Genomic DNA, 23,103 nt, shown 5'->3' with positions numbered 1-23,103 from the left:
TTATCAGAATGTTGCATAGACATGGGAGTTGCTACTTTTGACTCATGCTAGCAAACTCTCAACATGCTACACATGCTAGAACTCAATGCAACCATGCTAATAGCAATTAGCTAAGGGCTAATCAAGCAAAGACCTCTATAACACTCCATAGTAATGATCTTTGACAACTAGCAACTGCCTACTAATGCCCTAGCAACTACCCCGGGTACCTTAGCAACGGCCCTAGCAACCACCCAAGTACCCTAGCAACCGCATAGCAACGGCCCTAGTAACCACCCAAGTACCCTAGCAACCGCATAGCAACACCTTAGCAACCACCCTGGTTATCCTAGCAACTGCATAGCAACACCCTAGCAACCACTCCGGGTACCCTAGCAACGGCCCTAGCAACCACTCCGAGTACCCTAGCAACCACATAGCAACACTCTAGCAACCACGTCGGATACCCTAGCAACCGCATAGCAACACCCTAGCAATGGCCCTAGCATCCACCCTGGGTACCCTAGCAACCGCATAGCAACACCCTAGCAACCAACCCGGATACCCTAGCAACCACATAGCAACACCCTAGCACCTACCCTGGGTACCCTAGTAACGGCCCTAGCAACCGGCCTGGGTACCCTAGCAACACCCTAGCAACCACCCCGGGTACCCTAGCAACCGTATAGCAACACCCTAACAATCACCTCGAGTACCCTAGCAACCACCCACGGTACCCTAGCAACGGCCCTAGCAACCATCCTGAGTGCCATAGCAACTGCATATCAACACCCTAGCAACCGAGGGCCGAGTTTTGCCACCGCAAGCACCACTCACATTTTCTTCAGGAAATGTACATATCTAGTTATTTGTTATTGTTGTTATTAGGGATGCACAATATATATCAGACACTATATCAGTATTTTATAACCTTGCTAAATAAACAGCATATGCTGGTTAGGTATCATTGGTCTTAAGCTGGTCCTTAGCTAATCATGAGCTGGTTTTCAGCTTGTTGTTATGGGACATCGACAACGGAGCTACATTGTATTTCTATTGCACAAGCACATATCACTATTAATAATTGTTAAGGATTGTATGTACCTGAAGTATGTTTGATTTATGTTGAAGTGTTTGGGACATGGCTTTTAATGGTGAAACTTTTTTTCTTAAAAAATTTGGATTTAGATTTCATATACATATCGATTATCAGCCAAAGTTGTTATCGTCCCTAGTTGTTACGTAATTGTAACTTATGCTAATTTAATATAAATAATTTCAAATACATATTCTAAATAACAATATATTGTCATTATTATCATGATGGATGGCAGGCTATGCGTCATGAAACAGATGGGACAATATTAATACATTTTAGCTAAAATCTGCTACCAATGTTACCATTAATGTATACAATTAAAAAAAGCTTTCTTTTTTATCTTTTCAAGTATTTGCCATTAAAAAGCACTTGAAAAACCAACAGCTGGGAATTAGTGGAGTGTGAACAGAGCAAGGTCTTATCTCAGAATTAAAAGACACTGAAATGCTACTTACTAGCAGCCTGCACTCTGGCTTTGCGGCTCAAGACCAGTCCAAAGAAGTTTTGGGCTATACATTCGTAGTCTCCCTCATCAGACGAGCTGTCAGACTTGGTCTTCTGGAAGTGGCCAATCAGAAGCGAGCCATTAGCAAACATGACATAGTTTTGGTCCTCCACAATCAAAGCGCCGTTGTGCCTCCACTGTGTGGTGATGGGTGGGATCCCGTCCACCTGACAGTGCAGCATCAGAGGTTGCTCCTGAACAGCAATAATGTCACTGGGCTCCAGGGTAAATGACAGCTCGCCCCCACATGTCATACCTAGCAGATAAAAACACACACACAAAATATGCAGAGATTAACAGGCGTACTATAAAGAGGACACAACTGAAAGGCTTTCCTCAGAGGACTTTGCTTGATATGAGCATTTGTGGTTAAAAAGCACACACACACACACACACACACACACACACACACACACACACACACACACATATATATATATATATATATATATTTTTTTTTTTTTTTTTTTTAGAAAATCGTCTCGCTAGATTAGACCCTTATTCCCCAACTGGGATTGTGTTGAGCCCTTTAAAGCTGCACTGAAACTGCAATTTGGACCTTCAACTTATTGGCCACCACTGAAGTACACTCTATGGAGCAAAATCCAGGAATGTTTGTTTCTTCAAAAACCTTAATTCCCTTTCAAATGAAGAAAGACATGGACGTCTTGGATGACGTATTCCTGTGACGTTTCCCCCCAGAAATCATAAATGACCAGAAATTTCAAAATAATTTATTTTTGTTGTCACTTGTACAGTTATTGCATCCTTGCTGAATAAAAGTATTAAATGTATTATCTTTATTAAACTCTTCATTAAATGTATAAGATTTTATCTATTACGAATGCTGCTATTAAAAGATAACTACTGCCAAAATGCAACTTGGGCTGTTTTTTTTTTACTGTAAACGAGACAAACATATATCTAAAAGCATAATTACGACAAATGAGCCATTTTTGAGATTGACCGATATTTCTTTTTGTGGTCAATGGCTGGTGAATGGGAGTACTAGGGGCATAACTTTGAGCACATCAAAATCGATATTTTTACAACACTAAGAAGGCTCGACACACCATGACACTTTGCTCGAAGTATCGCCTGGGTCTCTACACATGAACTCGAGCATTGAGAACATTGTTTGTGTACACAGAGTTTACTAAAAAGAAAGGTTTTGAACAACTCACTTTCACTGTTTGGGTTTCCGCTCGCGGCCGTCTTGCCAGTCAAGAACACAAACAATGTGTACACAAACAATGTCTTGCCAGTCAAGAAGTGTCGATCTCCAAATGCGAATGAATGGACTCCATAGGACGAAATATTAGGCTTATATGAGGCTCTTTTTACAACTAGAAGGTTAATATTGTTTTTCACTTGTGACAAAACAACGAATTAGCCGTGCATTTATATGGAAATATGCTTTAGAAGCTATCCATCCTCGCATTCGGAGATCGAACCCAAACAGTGTAAGTGAGTTGTTCAAAAACGTTCTTTTTAGTAAACTCTGTGTACACAAACAATGCTCAAGTTCATGTGTAGTGACCCAGGCGATACTTCGAGCAAAGTGTCATGGTGTGTCGAGCCTTCTTAGTGTTGTAAAAATATCGATTTTGATGCGCTCAAAGTTATGCCCCTAGAACTCTTGTTCACCGGCCATTGACCACAAAACGAAATCACGGTCAATCTCAAAAACGGCTCGTTTGTCATAATTATGCTTTTAGATATAAGTTTGTCTCATTTACATTAAAAAAAAACAGCCCAGGTTGAATTTTGGCAATAGTTATCCTTTAAAGAACAGATAGAGGAGGCAAGAACATTTCTGTTAATCAGTCAAGTGGGCATGATTATCTACTGATGTCAATCCCAAAATAGCCAGGTACTACATAAATCAATTAATCTGCCTGGCAGATATCATAAATCAGTATAGTGAATGGGAAGAAATGGCTTAGCGCAACGAAACTGCAGAGAATTTGATTGATAGTCATACTCTCTGTCTAGATCAGCAGTTTTGTGAAATCTTAAAGGTCTTCTTGCTTAGGGCAATTCATTGGTATATGTGTGCATGTTTGTTTGTAAAGATGGTGTATACTATTAGAAAAGACCTGTGAAATTTTAGGGTCACGAGAACGCTGGAGCCTATCCCAGAGTCTCAGGCTGTAGGCAGGGAAACATTCTGGATGGATGTCCAGTCTATCACAGTGTAAACTTTTTATTTAGTGTAAATATGAGAGAAAGAAAATGAGACCATTCATTTAATCAATTTAACACCAACAGCAAAATAAACACCACCACAACTTTTGTTGACCTTTTGAAGCTAGTTAATTATTTCTGAGTTCAGCAACACTCAGCCCCTGTTTGGCTGCTCACCAGCATATGTTCAGTTTTGGCTAGTAAATTAACTTGCAATTCCTAGGCAACTAGCTTTTGCAGAAAGACCATGGTGGACCAACTTCACCAGCAAAGATTCACTAATTCATCAGCTAGACAGCACTAAGTAACATGAAGGCCATATATTTTGAGCGCAATTGTAAAACAAACTAGTGTGACGTCATTTTGAACCAAATCGAGTCAAAACTAAGTTCTTTTGGAGTTTGTTTGGGTGTTAGAAACAGCTTGCAAAGTCAGCCCTGGGCAGCACAAGCAGCAGCATGAGTGGCATTGGGATGCTCGCCTATACCTAAGCAAAGAACTTAAAAGAACTTCACTGTATATATATCAAAACCTTAAAGGGATAGTTCACCCAAAATTGAAAATTCTGTCATTAATGACTCACCCTCATGTCGTTTCAAACCCATAAGGCCTTCATTCATCTTCAGAACACAAGTTAAGGTATTTTTGATAAAATCCAGTTTTTTGAGCCTGTATAGACAGCAATGCAACCACGTTCAAGGCCCAGAAAGGTAGTAAGGACATTGTTAAAACAGCCCGTGACATCAGTGGTTCAACCTTAATTTTATGAAACAAAAATAACGACTTTCAACCATTTCTGTGTCAGTCCTCGCTGCACGTTCACAAGAGTACCACAACACGTCATAACGTAACTTCATTAAGACATAACATTAAGGTTTAACCATTAATGTCACATGGACTATTTTATCGATGTCCTTACTACCTTTCTAGGCCTTGAATGTGGCAGTTACGTTGCTGTCTACGCAGGGTCAGAAAGCTCTCGGATTTTATCAAAACTATCTTAATTTGTGTCCTGAAGATGAACAAAGGTCTTACGGGTTTGGAACGACATAAGGGTGAGCAATTAATGACAGAATGTTTCTTTTTTGGATAAGGTATCCCTGTATTTTCAGCAGGAGAGCTACAGTATGGACAGAAATGACAGCTAAAGAGACATATGGAGAAAATAGAAGAGAATAGAAAATAATATCCTATGTTAAAATAATACATTTAAAAATACTTCACACGTCACACTAAGTCTCATTAAGTCTCACTAAATGTTCCCGTTTAATAACAATGTCCACCAGCAAAATCACTGACACCCGCTCCGATGACAATAAATAGCAGTCTGCCCTGACTTAACGTGATAAAAAGGAGAGCTTAGCGGACTCTCTTGTGCTCTGCACTGAAGGTATCGGGTTTCAGTCACTGGTGGGCTAAGCAGTAGCAGCCTCTGCCTGCGGCTCAGGAATCCATCTGAAGTTAGGCGGGCGGGGGGCACGAGGGCGCCGCTAGAGACCAACTCTGGCATCATCGCACAAATTCCAGCCCCGAAATATACCCCCTTTAGGTACAGCCATGGAATGCATTGACTCACTCGTCCCTGCAGATCACATGACAAATAAATGAAGAGAGAGAAAGACAGAAAAGCAGGCTCTCATTATGTTACTAAAGTGGTCTAAGGGGCTTGAGTTATCTTTCCACGTCTTTCTTATCTCACTGCTGTTCCTCTCTGAGACTCTCTTTTGTTCTTGCTCCATTTGTGAAGCAAGAATCATGCTCCTCTGTCAATTCCCCCGTTTTATTAACCGTCGCGGTTTTCTTCTCTGACTTCTTACAATGTTTTATTGCAACACCAGCAGGGCGTCATTCTCAGGGTTAGACACACACGTCCCCAGAGCAACTGAAAACTTCTCACTGGGTTCTTCGCTGTACCAGTGTTCAAATCTTCTCTTTCCTTAGATGATAAAACACCAGGGATGTACAGCATAACGTTTAGATCTTTTGAGCTTTGATTTCAATGTCGCTTATGCATAACTTACAACTGGAATTCCCTAAAAAACAATAATTCATGTATATATATCATATAAAAAGTGTAGGGTGGTCTGATGCTGTAGTGCTTGATTTGACATTCTGTTTTTTAAACTCACAAAATGAGTTGTGTGTTGTGTTAATCTCACGGACGTGTGGCAGAGACCAACACGGAAGAGAAGAAACAGTTGAATAAAGTTTTTTTTTTTGCGCACAAAAAGTATTGTCGTAGCTTCATAAAATTACAGTTGAACAACTGATGTCATATGGACTATTTTAACAAAGTTCTTAATACTTTTCCTTGAACGTGATAGTTGCGTTGCGGGTCAGAAAGCTCTTGAATTTCATCAAAAATATCTTAATTTGTGTTCCAAAGATGTACGCAGATCCGGGATTCGACTAACATGAGGCTGAGTGATTATTGACAGAATTTTCATTCTTTGGTAAAATAACCCTTTAAACTACTACATTATCATTACCTTGGACCCTGTTCATTGCTGCTTGTGGCTCTCTTTCTCTATTTTATCCCTAAATGTTCATGCTTCTGTTAAGCACAAACGTTCTTAGGGCTGGGCGATAAAACGATAACGATATATATCGCGATAGACAAGAGATCGATATCAATAAAAAATGTGTTCGATAAAACGTTCGATATTTTGTATTCTTCGTCGGCCCGCCCAGCCCCCTTTAACGTTCAGTTCATAGCGCCAGATCACAATAGAAGTTAAGGTAGGGCTGGGCGATTTGGCCTAAAATCAAAATCTCGATTAATTGAACATTTTAACTTGATTACGATTAATGAACGATTATTTTATTTATTAATAAAATTATATTTAATTATATTTATATAATATTTATTTTTTTGCCCTCATAGTTCACTGACAAGTAGGGATGCACCGAAATGAAAATTCTTGGCCAAAACCGAAAAAGAGGAAACCAAGGCCGAAAACCGAAACCCCGAAAGAATTATGCCAATTATTAGTACCATTCCATTTATGACTATGACTGTGTACTAATCTTACTAGAATCAAGGCATTGCAATTGCATACATGAATATTAAAGTTTCAAAGAATAAATCAATTATATTAATTTAAACAATTATTATCAATCAAGTATTTTATTACTTGACATATACATATTTTACTGCCTTTGTTTAAATTGTTTAATCGTTTACATTTTTATAACATTATCTTCTGGATCCATCACATCATAGACTGTAAAAAAAAAAATTCACATTTACAAGTCTACGCGTTTCTCTTCCAGCAGGAGGCGCTGTCAGACTGGTATACAAAGCAGCGCAACAAATGACTTTGAAACGTGCAGCGCTCAGATTTATTCAATGGATAGCCTTTTGAAGTTTCATCATTTCTTGTCTTTCAGTCCCCACATTTAACACCTGAAATCATAATTAATACTTTCTTAACCCCTAATAACACTGCAGTTTTCAATTAAAATTAAGAGCTTTATTTCAAGAACCGATTTTCTGAAACAAACCTTGCACAATATACGTTTCTTTTTATACGTTTCCCACCATATTCAGGGCACAAGGAAAATATTAGGGGACTAAATTAATATCAGCATATGAAGTATAATCGTCTCTCATTGTCTCTGAGAGAATGCACGTCAGATGCTGAAAATCAGTTTTCACTTTCATTTTAACATTGCGCAGTTTTCACGTTGCTTGTGTAATATCCATTGACTCACCTCCATGGTTTAAAACATAAATATTAATAAAAATACAGTATTAAAAGACATATCTTTAAAATATTGTGACGTAACACCAACGTAAAGCTAATGTTTTTCACTCACTGAAAGCTACATCTTTGTCTCGATCTCTGCTCTTATCACTGCACGCACGACTGCAGACACAACTCCTCTGGAAATTTCGGCAAAACAAGTTTTGCAAATCGCTATCCGTGGGTCTTTCCATACGTCCACACCGCAGACGTGTTGCTTCAGACAAGCACGTGCAGGCTGCGGTTTCTGTTTGTGTCAACATACTGTTTCGGCCGTGTTGTTTCGGTGATAAAAGTCTTTCGGCCGAAAACCGAAAATGCACTTTCAAAGTAGAAAATAAGCACTGTCTTCTAAACAAAATTACTCTTGTATATCCTGTAAATTTTTTAAGCTCTCCATGGACATGTCGGCGGAATAACGTAATGTAACGGAGCGGGGTCACGTGACTCCACACGCGGTACTGTTTTTAAAGGGAAAGTAATCGAAATAATCGACCTGGAAACATTTGATCGATTATAGGTTCTGAATGTCGATTTCGATTATTTTTCGATTAATCGCCCAGCCCTAAGTTAAGGTTATCTTTCCTAACGGGTCCATGTTGTTGTATTAAACAAACTAAATAGCCTTATGTTATTTATCTTATTTACACGACGGCATTTGATTTCTCTCTCTACATGATCGCGCGTTTACAATGTCTCCTCACAGACGGGATCGCGGACTCCATTCATAAAAACGGACTTTACTATAGGGCGGAATTCGTCGATTTTTGGACCAATAAATCAAAAGTTGGTCTGTTAATTAATTTAGATCGCGATATGGACTAGAGTCTGTGAAAACTGAAATGCAAAAAGACCGTTTCAATAAGAATCCTGCGTGTTCCGTTTGCCTCTGTGTATGAATGGAGGAGACGCATTTTATTTTCACCAGAGCCATATAAAAAGAGAGTTGCGACACTCCCATAGGCTTCCATAGGAACTGAGGAATGCGGAAGTAAAGCGTGTCATGGAGCGGTCAATAGTTCCAAACAACCAATAGCTCCTCCATTGAAGCCCATTCATTTCAGCGCTTCTCAAGCACAGTCGCAAGTATATTGAAGAAATTACTGTATTTCTTTACATTTTAACGCATCAGTTGACCTCTCGAAAAACTGGCCAATAGTGGTGTTTTATGAAGCGTGTTATAGTTAATGTTTATCGTTAAAAAATAAACAGTTAAACTGTAAATGCAGCTGGATAACGTGAGAAACACCGTAATAGCGACCATAGCCAGATACTAGTTGTCATATTTTTATGTTTTTAGTCTTTCTGCAATCTTTCTCTCACTGTAGGAGGTTGAATGAGTTTCAGTGAAGACTGCATTCAAGAAACACGATAAAAATGTATGCTGAATGCAATTCGTTGCCTTGTGTTTTTTAAACATTATTTTCATCTTTTCTATTATGTTAAATGTCATTTTTGCTTGCCTTTTATAATATTCACTTATGTTGTATATTTGAATATCATAAAACAAGAGTAAATTACTTTTTTTTATTTAACATTAAATCGTTAAATCGAAACATACTGTATAAAAAAAGTGTTTGATCATGTCCAAATACACATGCAGATGTATTTAACCTTAAATATTACACTAACTGTAATCTAAATACTATATTAGAAAATGTTATCTTTTAAATGGTCAGGATCATTATTGCACATATTAAGTACAAAAAAAAACCTCCTCAAAATATTTACTAAATAGAACTTAACTATATATATTACAGTTATTTAATTGAATAAAAGTTACACTTAAGGTGTTTGGTCACATTTGACTGCCAAAGAGTATGAGAACATATTAATTATGTCTCTTTATCACTCCCCAGAATAAAATGCGATTGTAAAGCGTATTCAGAGAAGTTATCAATACACAATCAATGCACATTATGTGTTAATAATTACTCGAAATTGCTGCAAATATAGTAAAACTACTGTCAATCCTATTTAACTCCATTCAAACACATTGACAGCGCGGAGCTGTTTGGAACTATTGAGAGCTCCATGAACCACGTGACCGTGCGGCGGCGAGATCAAAGCGTGTCGCAACTCTCTTTTTATATGGCTCTGATTTTCACTACACGCGTACTGCACACGTGACGCTCCCGCTAATTTTTGGCCTTTGCATCTCACATGAACAGACAAACTCCAATAAATACATCTCCAAAGCTGCTGTGAGTGTCACTTTTTGTCAATTTTACCGTTTCATTAGTGAAACTAGCATCATTCATACTGTATTACACACTGAAACTTCACGGCAACCTGTCAAAATAAAAGTACGGTTTAACATGTAACAGAACAATATTAGTCTTGTATTACTGTACAGTATAATGTAGGTGTTTATATGTTCACATTTAAATAATTTACATAAAACAATATATATGATAAAAAATAAAGAGTCACCACTTAATTGTTTTAAAAATACTATTATTATTAAACCTTTTTTTAACTGAATATAATTTTTCTTCTATGTATTAATTTTAACAGTAAAGCTCCGTTTATTTTTATTTTTAAAAATAAATCTGTGATTTTGCTTTCATTTGATTATCAGAAAAATTAAAACAAGAATTTCTGAAAAAAGAAAAAAAAAGATTGTAAGGCCCTATTGTTCAAAATGTTGAAAGTTTTGGACTTATTTTTTCACTTAAATAAATATTTTTGTTATTACACAAAGTATAGGCTAAAGTACCGGGAAAGAAGTAATGTTGGCTACTGGCAACCAGCAATCTGTGCAGAAAAAAATATAATCAGCCAAGTACTTTGCAACAACCTCTGACCTGTGGTCAAGCCGTACTTCTGGGCCATACATTAGCTTGACCATTCACTTCATCGACAATGAATGGGGTTTGAATTGAGGATTAAGAGATAATTAAGTGTATATTGTGACTTTAGACTTATGTTTACATTTTAATTATTTGAGTTTTCCATGGTTGTTGACATTTCTGTCTTAATAACTGAGGGGATTATGATCAGAGGCAGGTTAAGTTTAAAATAAAAATGCTTGAGTGTAATATATTTTTCTCCTGGTCCTTATTTTAAATGGGTCATAAAAATATCAATAATTATCGATATCGACCGATATGAAACACTGATATCGTGATATAGTTTTCAGCCATATCGCCCAGCCCTACGTTCAATCAAGCTCTCTGCTAAGCGAGAAAGAAAAGGAGGCCACATCAGCAGCAGTAAGCCCATGCAGTTATTGATTAGAGATCTTTAAAGGAGGCTCCTTGAACTCAGATAAGGCATCAATCAGAAAAGGAAGAGGAGGAGCAGAAGGAGGAAAATACAGCAAATGCGAGAAAAAGCAAGGTGAAGAAGTGACGAGAGAAAATAAGAAATGAACAATATTAAAAGGAAAGAAAAACAGATAGAGGAAAAGAGCAAAACCACAGCAGCAGTCAAACCATCATGACACAGGCTGATTGCAGCCACTCCTCTTTCGAGGAGTGTTTAGGGTTTAAGTGCGGCTAGAGCACCCTGGAGTTCAGGATTAGCTCAGCATGAGGCCAGCAGCCTGCCAGGCAGATGCACACAGAGTGCCTTTGAGTGATGCTCACACATGGATTTACCACTGACACTCAAAACAACATGCCACACCACATCAGCCTCAATCACTATTCTCTCCACCCCTCAGAAGCCTACATTTATCAGTAAGAAGGAAGAAAGAAATCCATAGAAGAGACATTCTAAAAGGATAGTTCAAGGCAGGATGACAGGATTTTCATCAACGCACCCTCTGCTCGTCTGAAACCCATATGATTTTTCTTCTTCTATGAAACACAAAAGAAGTTGTTTAGTTTAGAATGCTCATGCTGTTCTTTTTTACATAATACAATGAAATAACTACAAGAAGGCATGCAGCTTTTAGATAACAAAATGGACAATAAATTGGCATAAAATATGATGAAAAAATATTCCAAGTCTTCTAAAGTCATAACTTGAATTGATCATAATTTACTCCATTTTTGATTTCCACCTGTTCAAGTAGAATTTGCATACAAACAAACAAGCAACACATTTGGAGGATGGGAAAAGGATTAGTTCACCCAAAAATTAAAATTCTGTCATTAATTAATCACTCTCACTTTGTTCCAAACCTGTAAGACCTTCGTGCATCTTTAAAACTCAAATTAAGATACTTTTGATGAAATCCAAGAGGTCTCTGACCCTCCATAGACAGCAAGGGTCCTTCCACGTTCAAGGTCCAGAAAGGTACCAAGAACATTGAAAAAATATTCCATGTGACATCAGTGGTTCAACTGTAGTTTTATGAAGCTACGAGAATACTTTTTGTGTGCCGAAAAACACAAAAATAATGACCTTATGCAACAATTCCTCTCCTCTGCATCACCCTAGTGCCATTATTGAAGAGTACCACGACACACTCCTAAAAATAAAGGTTCTTTATTGGCATCGATGGTTCCATGAAGAACCTTGAACATCCATGGAATCTTCCAAATGCAGGAAAGGTTCTTTATAGTAAAAAAAGCTCCTTTAGATTTTTTCTTTAAAATGGTTCTTTTAAGAACTGTTCACTAAAAGGTTCTTTGGGGAACCAAAATGGTTCTTCTATGGCATCACTGCAAAAACACCCTTTAGGAACCTTTATTTTTAAGAGTGTCTAGGTCAACCACGTGCATGCATTGTAAGAATTGTTGAATAAAGTCATTATTTTGGGGGTTTTTGCACACAAAAAGTATTGTTGTAACTTAATAAAATTACGAGTGAACCACTGATGTCACACAGACTATTTTGTCGATTGTTTTTGGTACCTTTCTGAACCTTGAACATGGAAGGACCCTTGCTGTCTATGGAGAGTCGGAGAGCTCTCGGATTTCATCAAAAGTATTTTAATTTGTGTTCCGAAGATGAACAAAGGTCTTACGGCTTTAGAACGACATGAGGGTGAGTAATTAATGAGAGAATTTTCATTTTTGCGTAAACTATCCCCTTAATTTCTTGATTGTTTCTTGGCCCCCTAGTGGGCCTCAACAAATGGTAACACTAGTTTAGGGACCAATTCTCACTATTAACTAGTTGCTTACTAGTGTGCTTATTATTAGCATATTGGCTGTTTATCAGTACTTACAAAACATTTATTACATAAACTTACCTTACTAACTAATACTAAGCAGCAAATTATGAGTTTATTGAGGCAAAAGTCATAGTTAATAGTTAGTTATTAGTAGGATTTAGTCCCTAAACTAAAGTGTGACCAAACAAACTTACAAGGGAGCCACAAGATGACTTAAAATTGTTTAAAACCATGAGAAAACAAGCTTAAAGTGCCCCTATTATGCCTTTTCAAATATGATATTTCATGTAGTGTGTCATGTAGCTGTATGTGAACATAAACTATCTGCAAAGTTGTGACGCCGACAGTGCACTATAAATGAAGTTTTTATCTAACAAACAAAAGAGTCGGCTCACATTCGCCTAAACGAGTCGTCAGCAATTCGAATCTTTTTTCTGTAACGGCCACACGTCACGAGCTACACATTTGCGTAATGTCCGCCCACGTTCAATTTCGCGAACAACTTGCCCGCCCACAAACAGTAGGCCTACCATTTTCACGTGGATTAACGTTACATCATGTCAAGAAGACGCCCTGCGCTGTGAGAGTGAATTTGTTTTATATGCCCTTCCGAAAGATGAAACTACCAAGAATGAGTGGTTAACATTAATTTTTTCAACACCTCAGCAGTCCAATGCCAATCTTGTGTTGTGTTCGCGTCATTTTACTGATGACTGTTTTTCCAATCTTGGGGAGTAACGTTACAACGCGAGATTCACCAAACGCTTGGTTTTAAAAAATGGATCAGTGCCCAGTTTATTTGGACCGGCTTGCTCCTCTGAACTTCTACCTGTAAGTATGATTAATAATTGATGATTGTATTTTCTAGCGATCGTTCAAAATACGTCTTTGTGTACGTTATGGTGTGTAACAACCCCGCACATGTCTTGGTAAGCGGCTAACTTGCGTTTCTGTAGATCTGTTGTTCAGCTGTGAGTGCAATGTAGTCTAAAAATTGTGATTGATGCAGCTTGACTGTCTGTCTGCCTTATTAGTTTAAGTAATGATAATGATAAACGATGGCTTAACGCAGTGTTATGGGTTGTACGTTACAGTGTTGAAGTTCACAACGTAGAGGTGTGCCCGGTTCGCTTACAAAAGCAAATTGCAAGCACTTTCCACAGTTATAATATGACACCCACTGAGAAACGTCCTGCTCCAGTCGTGCTTGCAAAACAGTTTCTTGTCGATGTGACACTTCAACCGTTTCATCGTCAGACTCCGGCTCGAATTGATAGGGTAAAATCGAGGCTATCTTTTCTATGCATTAACAGGTCTCCGCAGCTGTCATTCAGTTATGCCAATGGGCGTTTCGTTTTGCGCTGTAGCGGTAGACCAATCCAAAAGGACTGCACCATCTGACCAATCACAGCGGTGAGGGCTCACTGAAAGGAGGGGTTTAGAGAGACTGATTCTTCGAACTGCTTCACAGGAGTCGTTTACGAATCATTTAGAAACGGGGTAAAATTAAATCTAATTTTTGAGAAAACTAAAGTGTTTTTTGAACTTGCATACATGTAAACCTGTTTTAAGAGACTATTACAACAATATTAACTACCTTTAACATGGCATAATAGGGGCACTTTAAAAAAAAAAATCAAGATATTTCTCCCAAACTTCTAGAATTCAAAAACTTTAAAGGGATAGTTCACCCAAAAATGACAATTCTGTCATTAAATACTCACCCTCATGTCGTTCCAAACCCTGTAAAGCTGCGTTCACACCAGACGCGACTTGCGCGGAAAAAACGCGCTATTCGCGTGTAGTTGAACGCTTGAACATTTGAGTTTACTCGCGCCATTCGCGCTGTAAAATTTGCGTCATTCGCGCGTGACATTTTCTTCACAACAGACACGAATTCGCATCATGGGAGGGGCTTCTGCCACTCGTCAGCGGGAAAGTAGTTGTAAAATAGGTGAATGAGCTCAATTTGCCAGCTTTAGCTTGCTTGTAGTCTCAATATGTAGGTCAAATTGAGTAAAGAGCGTTTTTAAAACTTACCAGATTGTCCGACCTCTTCACTCACTTTCTTCCTAGCAAGATCCTTTTTATTCCTGTTTCTACAAAAGTCCAAAGATGTATCGTACAGCTCCGAGTAACCACAGACAGCAACAGTGATTTCGTCCTCCATTGTTGTTTCGGATTTCTGCCTCCGTCACTACTAGAGCAAGCTCCTGATTGGTTAACGCGGCATGGATTTTCGCCAAAGTTCAGATTTTTGAACTCGCGCGCTTCGAATGGCGCAACAATCGCTTGAAATGCTCAATGCGTGCCGCTTCATTCGCGCTATTCGCGCCGCCTCATTCGCGCGTTTCGCGCCGCAGGATGGCTATTCGCGTCTTTGCATTGACTTAACATGTAAATCACTCGTGCTTGCCGCTTCATTCGCGTCCGGTGTGAACGCACCTTAAGACCTTCGTTCATCTTTGGAACACAAATTAAAATATTTTTGATGAAATCCGAGAGCTTTCTGACCCTGCGTAGACAGCAAGAGAACTACCACATTCAAGAGCCAGAAAGGTACCAAGAAGAACATCGACAAAATAGTCCACATGACATAAAATTATGATTGAACCACTGATGTCACATGGACTATTTTGTTGACGTTCTTGGTACCTTTCTGGACCTTAAAGGTCCCATATTGTCAAAATCGAAATTTCCTGGCTTTTTTCATGATAACTGAGGTCTAGGGGCTATGTAACTACCATATGAGTTTCAAAACAGTCAATCCACAGTAAACTGCACACAGCCTGCTTAAAGTAGCTGTTCATTTTCACGAGCCACTGTGACTTCCGTACAGATGTGACGTCCGATCTACTCAGTCACCGCCTTCAGTCACCACCCCAACACCAACCACTGTCCCACCCTCCTTTTGTCAAACCCAGACAACATCGCGTCCATAACATTGCTAAGCAACAACAACACGGAAACTAATCTAGAAAACGCTGTTCAGTCGATAGATGTCGAAACTACATCATTGCACAGCCTTCAGAACAACGTGAATATAAGAGACCAGTGGCACGTCAACTTCAGCCTCTTTCACACAGCGATTCCGGTAAATACACAGATAATGTGTCCCATGATTTGTTCCGGAGTTGTTTGATTTGGTTCATTCACAGTTGTTTTCCAGAATCTGTGTGTGCTTTACACACAACCCATAAAGACATGTGATGTTTGGATGTGAGATGTAATGCGACGCGTACGTTTCACTAAACTGAAACTAACCTGAACAATCTGTGCTTCAGCGCTGATAGTGAGGAGCTGGCTCTGCCCGATCGCCGCTTCATTCCACTTTGCACGTATTTTTTTGTCATGAAGAGTGTCAGGGTAACGTGCATCATCACTACAACACTGCCTTTATGGTTCTGGCTTTTGTTCACACAGCGCTCGTTCCCGTAATTTTCCAGAATCAGCGCGCATTGTGAAAGGGGCTTTACTAAAGCAACAGTTATGTAGCTTACTGCATTCGGTGTTTGAAAAAGAAAAAAACATTAATGATCATTCTGAAATATCTTGTTGAGTATCAGCAAGCTAGGCTCTCTCTATGGCTCTGGGTTCGGCTACAACGATACATGATCGTAGTTACCTGTGATTGGCCTGGCTGTGCGTCACTCAGAAAACAACAGGCCAATCAGAAGAGAGGCTCATGAATATTAATTAGATGGGCCAAAATCGACCTGTTTTTGACAGAGCTCCTAAAAAAGGAGCTGTAAAAATATATTGAGATGGATTTTGGCACTTATACTGCAAATATATATTCTTAAGGACATCAACAACTAAAATAAACCTCCAGAAATGTGTACAATATGGGACCTTTAAACATGGAACGACCCTTGCTGTCTATGGAGGGTCAGAAAGCTCTCTGATTTTATCAACAAAAAAAAAATTATTTGCGAAAGATGAGCAAAGGTCTTACGGGTTTAGAACAACATGAAGGTGAGTAATTAATGACAGAATTTAAATTTTTGTAAATGGTTATTAATAGTATTTGTGTACCACTAAACTTTAGGTCTCTAAATTAAGGCCAGGAAGAGCAAATATTGAATGGGTCTCATTCCTGTGAATGAGGTAATCAAGTCCTTTATATTTCAGCATCCTGCTCTGGATCATATAAATGTGATTATAACTAAACGCTAAATGCCAATTCTTTAGTCCTCTCTGACCTTGGATTGGTGAAATATCACACCAGTCATGCAGTGAATTAAAACGCATGCAGACCATGAACAGCCCAGTTTCATTAGCAAAGGATAATTCCACCCTCAATAGTCATTTGCCTCTTACTCTAAATATCATTGGTTTGCCATGACCTATACTGTAGCTGTGAATTAAACAATGTCCGGGGGCCCCGGTGCCTCCTTCTTATCAGCACCCTCCATCTCTCCATCTCTTCACAGCGCTTTCTGCAAGTAAACAGGGCATCTGTATAGCCTCACCTGCTCAATTCAAATACCAAACCCTTTTCCTCTCTACGTTTCTGCATCTCTTCCCAGGATTTTGGTGTGACAGCCTTTTGCACACTGCAGGTCTTGTTTTGACTTCCTGTGACAAAGCACTGAAACATGCTGTCAGAGTGACGGCTGCTTTCAGCCCCTTTCTTTTGTCGAGATTTACAGAAAGAACTCTTAGATTGAGGCCACAGAGGGGGGGGAGGAAAAGTCACTTTTTGTAGGGTGACCTTAAAACCTATCAACATCATCGCTCTGAAACTGGAGCGGGTTGTTTTCACAGTCACAGCTTCAATACAGGATCATCTGCTTGATATGCAAGGAATTTTTTAATTAAAGTTCTTATCACTCAATCAGTGCCAATGAGAGTGTGGGGACGTATGTTTCTATACTTTATTTTTCAGGCATATCACAAGGAAAAGCTATAAATTATGCATTCATTGAAGCCTTCAGTTTGAACTTCATATGCCTGTGGCTGCAATGATGTTGCTTTCACCTTCCCATGAGAATGTAGCCATAATAAGTTTACTTTTCTTTTTCTCTCTCTGAAAAAGCACTTTCATTTGTAGACTGTACTCTCTCACAACCTAGAGAGTCACACAAGTGAAATATTTATGCTTAAACCATTGCTTACTGTGGAAGTGTTCCATCCTCACAGTAAAACATTTTAAAAGTAATTGTGATATAAAGCTATACTGTAACATACAGGCTTAATTATGAGAAATAAAGCACTTTGAGCTATTAAGTCACAACTGACAGATAGTTAGAGTCTCATTGTGAAAATATGAGAAATCATACAATATGCATTCTATTTTTTATTTAGTACTGACTTGAATAAGATATTTCACATAAAATACGTTTACATATAGTCCACAAGAGAAAATAATAGTTGAATTTATAAAAACAACCCTGTTCAACAGTTTACATATGCTTGATTCTTAATAAATTGTTACCTGAATGACCCACAGCTGTTTTTTGTTTTTTTGTTGTTGTTTTTTTTTTGTCTAGTAATAGTTGTTCATGAACAATGACCTGCTGTTCTTTATTAAAATCCATTAAGAGACAGGGGGTGTAAACTTTTGAACAGAATGTGTACTAGAAGATGTGTACATTTTTCTTATTTTGCCTAAATAGCATATTTTTTTCATTTATTACAGCCCTTCAGAAGCTACAGAAGATACTTACATGTTTCCCAGAAGACAAAATAAGTTAAATTTACCGTGCTCCCTGGCTCTTAATGCATTGTGTTTCCTTCTGAAGCTTTTGAACCTTTTGTAATAGTTGCATATTCCCTCAGTTGTCCTCAGTGTGAAAAGATGGATCTCAAAATCATTCAGTCATTGTTGGAAAGGGTTCAAATATACAAAAATGCTGAAAAACCAAAAGAATTTGTGGGACCTGAAGGATTTTTCTGAAGAACAGCAGGCAGTTTAACTGTTCAGGACAAACAAGGGACTCATAAACAACTATCACTAAACAAAAAAAACACAGCTGTGGATTATTCAGGTAACAACACAGTGGTATTAAGAATCAAGTGTATGTAAACTTTTGAATGGGACCATTTTTATAAATTCAACTATTATTTCTCTTGTGGACTATATGTTAACGTATTTTATGTAAAATATCTTATTCGGGTTAATACTAAATAAAACATAACATGGATTTTGTATGATCCCTCTCATTTTGGTAAAATAAATAACATTTTGCAGATTCTGCAAGGTGTGTGTAAACTTTTGACCTCAACTGTATTTATCAAAAATACATTCAATTTATTAAAAAAAGATATGTACATTGTTATTAAAATTTGAAATAAATGCTGTTTTAATCCTGAAGAGTAGGTATCATGGTTTCAACAAATTTTTTTCTAAAACTGATAATATGTCTATAATAAAATATTTTACTAAATGTTTTATTACATTTCTTAAGCACTAAATCAGCACATCTGACACTGAAGACTGAAGAAAAGACTGGTGAAAAAAGTTCAAATATTAAAATAGTAATATTAAAATTGTAATAATGAATTACAATCATATTGTTTTTACAATATTTTTTATTAAAAAAAAATGCAGCCTTGCTGAGAATAAAGGACTAAATCTCAAACATTAGGCTAGACTTTTGACATTTACTGTACAACATCTTCTGATCTTAAAGATCATCTGAGTTTTTTTATTCTCAATTATGTCAATTATATTTTATATTGTCAATTTCTATTGTTTTTCATGAATGGCTTTTGCTCTTTGAGTATCCGTGATTGAATTACATTAGTCTTTCAGGACAACAACAGTATACGTCAACAGGTCTGAGGACTCTCTCTGTTCACTGTGCATTATCACGGCAATGAGCAATAAGTGCACACAATTGTAATACATAACTGTTTCTGTACAATGGCAAACAACATGCATGTAATGCATTTGATTCACACATCCTGCTTTATACTGGCCTATCCAAAACCAAAATGAAAAACATGTATTCCAAACCCCCCCTGGGGAGATAATTCAGTAATTTAACAACCCAATCCATGCAATTCCAACTCAATCTTTCCTCCTCTCACAAACTGCCTTCCTGATTGGCAGCTCCGCAATGGCACCCTACCATGAAGACCTGAAGGAAGACTCCAGTAAAAACCAATAATTTTAACACAAGATCTCAGCATGTATGCCGTTTGCATACAGTAAGATAATAGGTGATAATAGGAACTAGGTGGCAGTGAAATGAGCTTTGTGAATACTAAGCAAGATTCTGATTCCCTCCATGTCACGCTCCATAAGCACGCTTCCACACTGCCCTCCAGCCCAAGCAAACAGGCCACACGCTCACATACACAAACTGACAATTACAGGGGAACAAAGAAACCAAGGAAATTTAAAGGAAAAGAGAAAGACGGCCTTGACACACAATCTTCACGACAACAGCAGCCTTCAGTTCTTTCCTCACTTTCCCACCACAATGGAAACACAATAAAAGGAAACAATCAATCAGAGCTCCTGCTGTCTATGACAGATAATAGAAGCAAACCACTCACCTGTGTGCTGAGAGAGAAGAGGAACTCCTATAGTTTAGGAAACATTCCTGCATTTAAGATATACAGTTGAAGTCAAAAGTTTACATACACCTTGCAAAATCTGCAAAGCGCTAATTATTTGACCAAAATAAGAGGGATCATACAAAATTCATGTTATTTTTGATTTAGTATTGAACTGAATAAGATATTGCACATAAAAGACGTTTACATATAGTCCACAAGAGAAAATAATAGTTGAATTTACATACACTTGATGCTTAATACTGGGTTGCTGCCTGAATTATGTTTTTTTTTAGTGATAGTTGTTCATGGGTCTTTTGTTTGTCCTGAACAGTTAAACTGCCCACTGTTCTTAGAAAAATCCCACTAATTCTTTGGTTTTCAGCATTTTTGTGTACTTGAACTCTTTCCAACAATGACTGTATGATTTTGAGATCTATCTTTTCATACCGAGGACAACTAAGGGACTCGTATGCAACCAGTAACAAAGGTTCAAATGCTCACTGATGCTCCAGAAGGAAAAGCGATGCATTAAGAGCCAGGCATGTAAACTTTTGAACAGAATGAAGATGTGTATATTTTTCTTATTTTGCCTAAATATCATATTTTTCATTTTGTAATGCCCTTCACAAGCTACAGAAGATACTTACATGTTTCCTAGAAGACAAATTAAGGTAAATTTACCCTAATCTTCAAATTCAAGAAGTTTTCACCCCCGGCTCTTAATGCATTGTGTCTCAAGCATCAGTGAGCGTTTGAACCTTCTGTAATACTGTAGTTGCGTCTGAGTCCCTCAGATGCTCTCAGTGTGAAAAGATGGATCTCAAAATCTTACAGTCATTGTTAGAAATGGTTCAAAATACACAAAAATGCTGAAAACCAAAGAATTTGGCAGTTTAACTGTTCAGAACAAACAAGGCACTCATAAACAACTATCACTAAACAAACAAAAAACAGATGTAGTAACAACACAGTATTAAGAATTAAGTGTATGTAATCTATTGAACAGGGTCATTTTTATAAATTCAACTATTTTTTTCTCTTGTGGACTATATGTAAACATCTTTTACGTGAAATATCTTATTCAGGTCAGTACTAAAAGAAAACATAACATGCATTTTGTATGATCTCTTACTTTGGTAAAATAATTTACATTTTGCAGATTCTGCAAAGTGTACATTAACTTTTGACCTCAACTGTATCTACAGACATGCCTAGTGTGCTAAAGATGTCTGTATATGTCAAATAACAGAAATCTTATATAGCTATTCAAGGCTAAAGTCAATCATAAATCAGAGAATATGACACTGCACAGCTCCAAGGCTTTGCTTTGATCTTTATACTTAATAGTTCATTCACTGTCTGCACATCATCTTAACCTTCATAAACGTCTAGCTAAAAGTTTATTTACTGTATTCTCTTGTTATTAGCACTAGCACCTTATTTGTATTTGATTACTTTTATTTTCAGTCACTTTGTGTGTTTGCGTCTGCATATTGATGCTTTTCCAGTAATTTGACATTAAAAAAGTGAAAGAAATTACTGTTCTGATAACACACACACACACACACACACACACACACACACACACACACACACACACACACACACACACACACACACGTTTGTTTTTGTGAATTGTGGGGACATTACATAGACGTAATGGTTTTTATACTGTACAAACGATATTTGCTATCACCCTACACCTTCCCTACACCTAAACCTAGCCCTCACAGGAGACTGTGCATATCTTTACATTCTCAAAAAAACGTATTCTGTATGATTTATAAGCCTTTTGAAAAGTGGGGACATGGGCAATGTCCTCATAAGTCACCCTCTCCTTGTAATACCTATGTCATACCCATGTTATTACACAAATTTGTGTCCTGATATGTCACAAAAACAAACAAACAAACACACACACACACACACACACACACACACACACACACACACACAACTACAGTACAGACGAAAAGTTTGGACACACCTTCTCATTCAGGTGTGTCCAAACTTTTCGTCTGTACTGTAGATATGAATACAACTGAAAAAAATTGTGAAAAAATATCTTTCAGGTGGTCAAATAGCAAATAGTGGAGCTCTGCAGCCACCTACTGGTAAAAGTTATTTGTAGTTTTTTTTTTTTTTTTTTACTTTTAAAACTGGATTTTCCAAAAGATGGGCAAAAATCTTATACTAAACCATGTGAAATTATCCATGTTAAAGTTAAAGTTAGAAATGTGGGTCTTTTATAAAATGAATTTTACATAAAAAAGCAGTTTTTGTGTAAAAACCCATTTAAAAAAATATTTATTTATTAATTTATATATATTTAAAAAATATCACTAACCCACTGAAAACTGCACAAATGAGAAGGTGTGTCCAAACTTTTGGTCTGTACTGTATATCTAGTAATATTAAATGAATCCGAGTATACACTTAGCACTTCTCAAAGATCAAGGGCAATGTCATGTCTTGACTGACTCTATAGATTATACATAATTAATTCATATAGATAAACTACTACTACTTCCACATGTGAGAATACATATATTAAACTCAAGGTTTCATATTGCTCCGACACATATGATTAGAATTGCATTGTCATATTCCACATCCAAAATGCAAAGCACGTGGTAACACTGTCTCATTATAAGTGAACTTCACATGTTACCATAAAAACATTTTTCAGTTTCTAAAAACAGCATGAAACCCTAATATAGCGTCAGCAAGTGCGCGGACCTCTCCATTCACAAAATCAGTTCATGCTTCAGTATGTAACATCTACATGTAGGCAAACACACCCACCCTTGTCGCTGTAAACACAACCGCTACAACCGCTAAAGAAACGCGTCTGAAGCCGACTGCAATGTGATCAAGTTCACGGTCAATCGCGCCGACCAAGTGACCCAATACCGCGAGGTTCCCGGAGAGAAAACCCACACTTACCGACAATAGCGAGCAGGAGTATTCCGAGTGAGCATGGAGCCTGCCGGCGCCGTCCGGAAGCCAT

At 37.7% G+C, this 23,103-nt stretch overlaps 1 protein-coding gene across 1 annotated transcript in view; it reads right to left on the bottom strand.

Moving 5' to 3' along the window:
- Positions 1-23,103, bottom strand: part of igdcc3 (immunoglobulin superfamily, DCC subclass, member 3) — a 113,810-nt gene extending 90,707 nt beyond the window's left edge. The window contains exons 1-2 of the mRNA XM_073837527.1: positions 23,040-23,103; positions 1,534-1,839 (exon numbers count right to left, since the gene is read on the bottom strand). Of these exons, the coding sequence (XP_073693628.1) occupies positions 1,534-1,839; positions 23,040-23,103 (370 nt within the window). The remainder of the gene's footprint in view (positions 1-1,533; positions 1,840-23,039) is intronic.

This window comes from Garra rufa, chromosome 3 (assembly GCF_049309525.1).
Source record: "Garra rufa chromosome 3, GarRuf1.0, whole genome shotgun sequence".
Taxonomy (NCBI): domain Eukaryota; kingdom Metazoa; phylum Chordata; class Actinopteri; order Cypriniformes; family Cyprinidae; genus Garra; species Garra rufa.
Note: the sequence above shows the minus strand (reverse complement) of the source record. Positions and strands in the feature narration are given on the sequence as shown.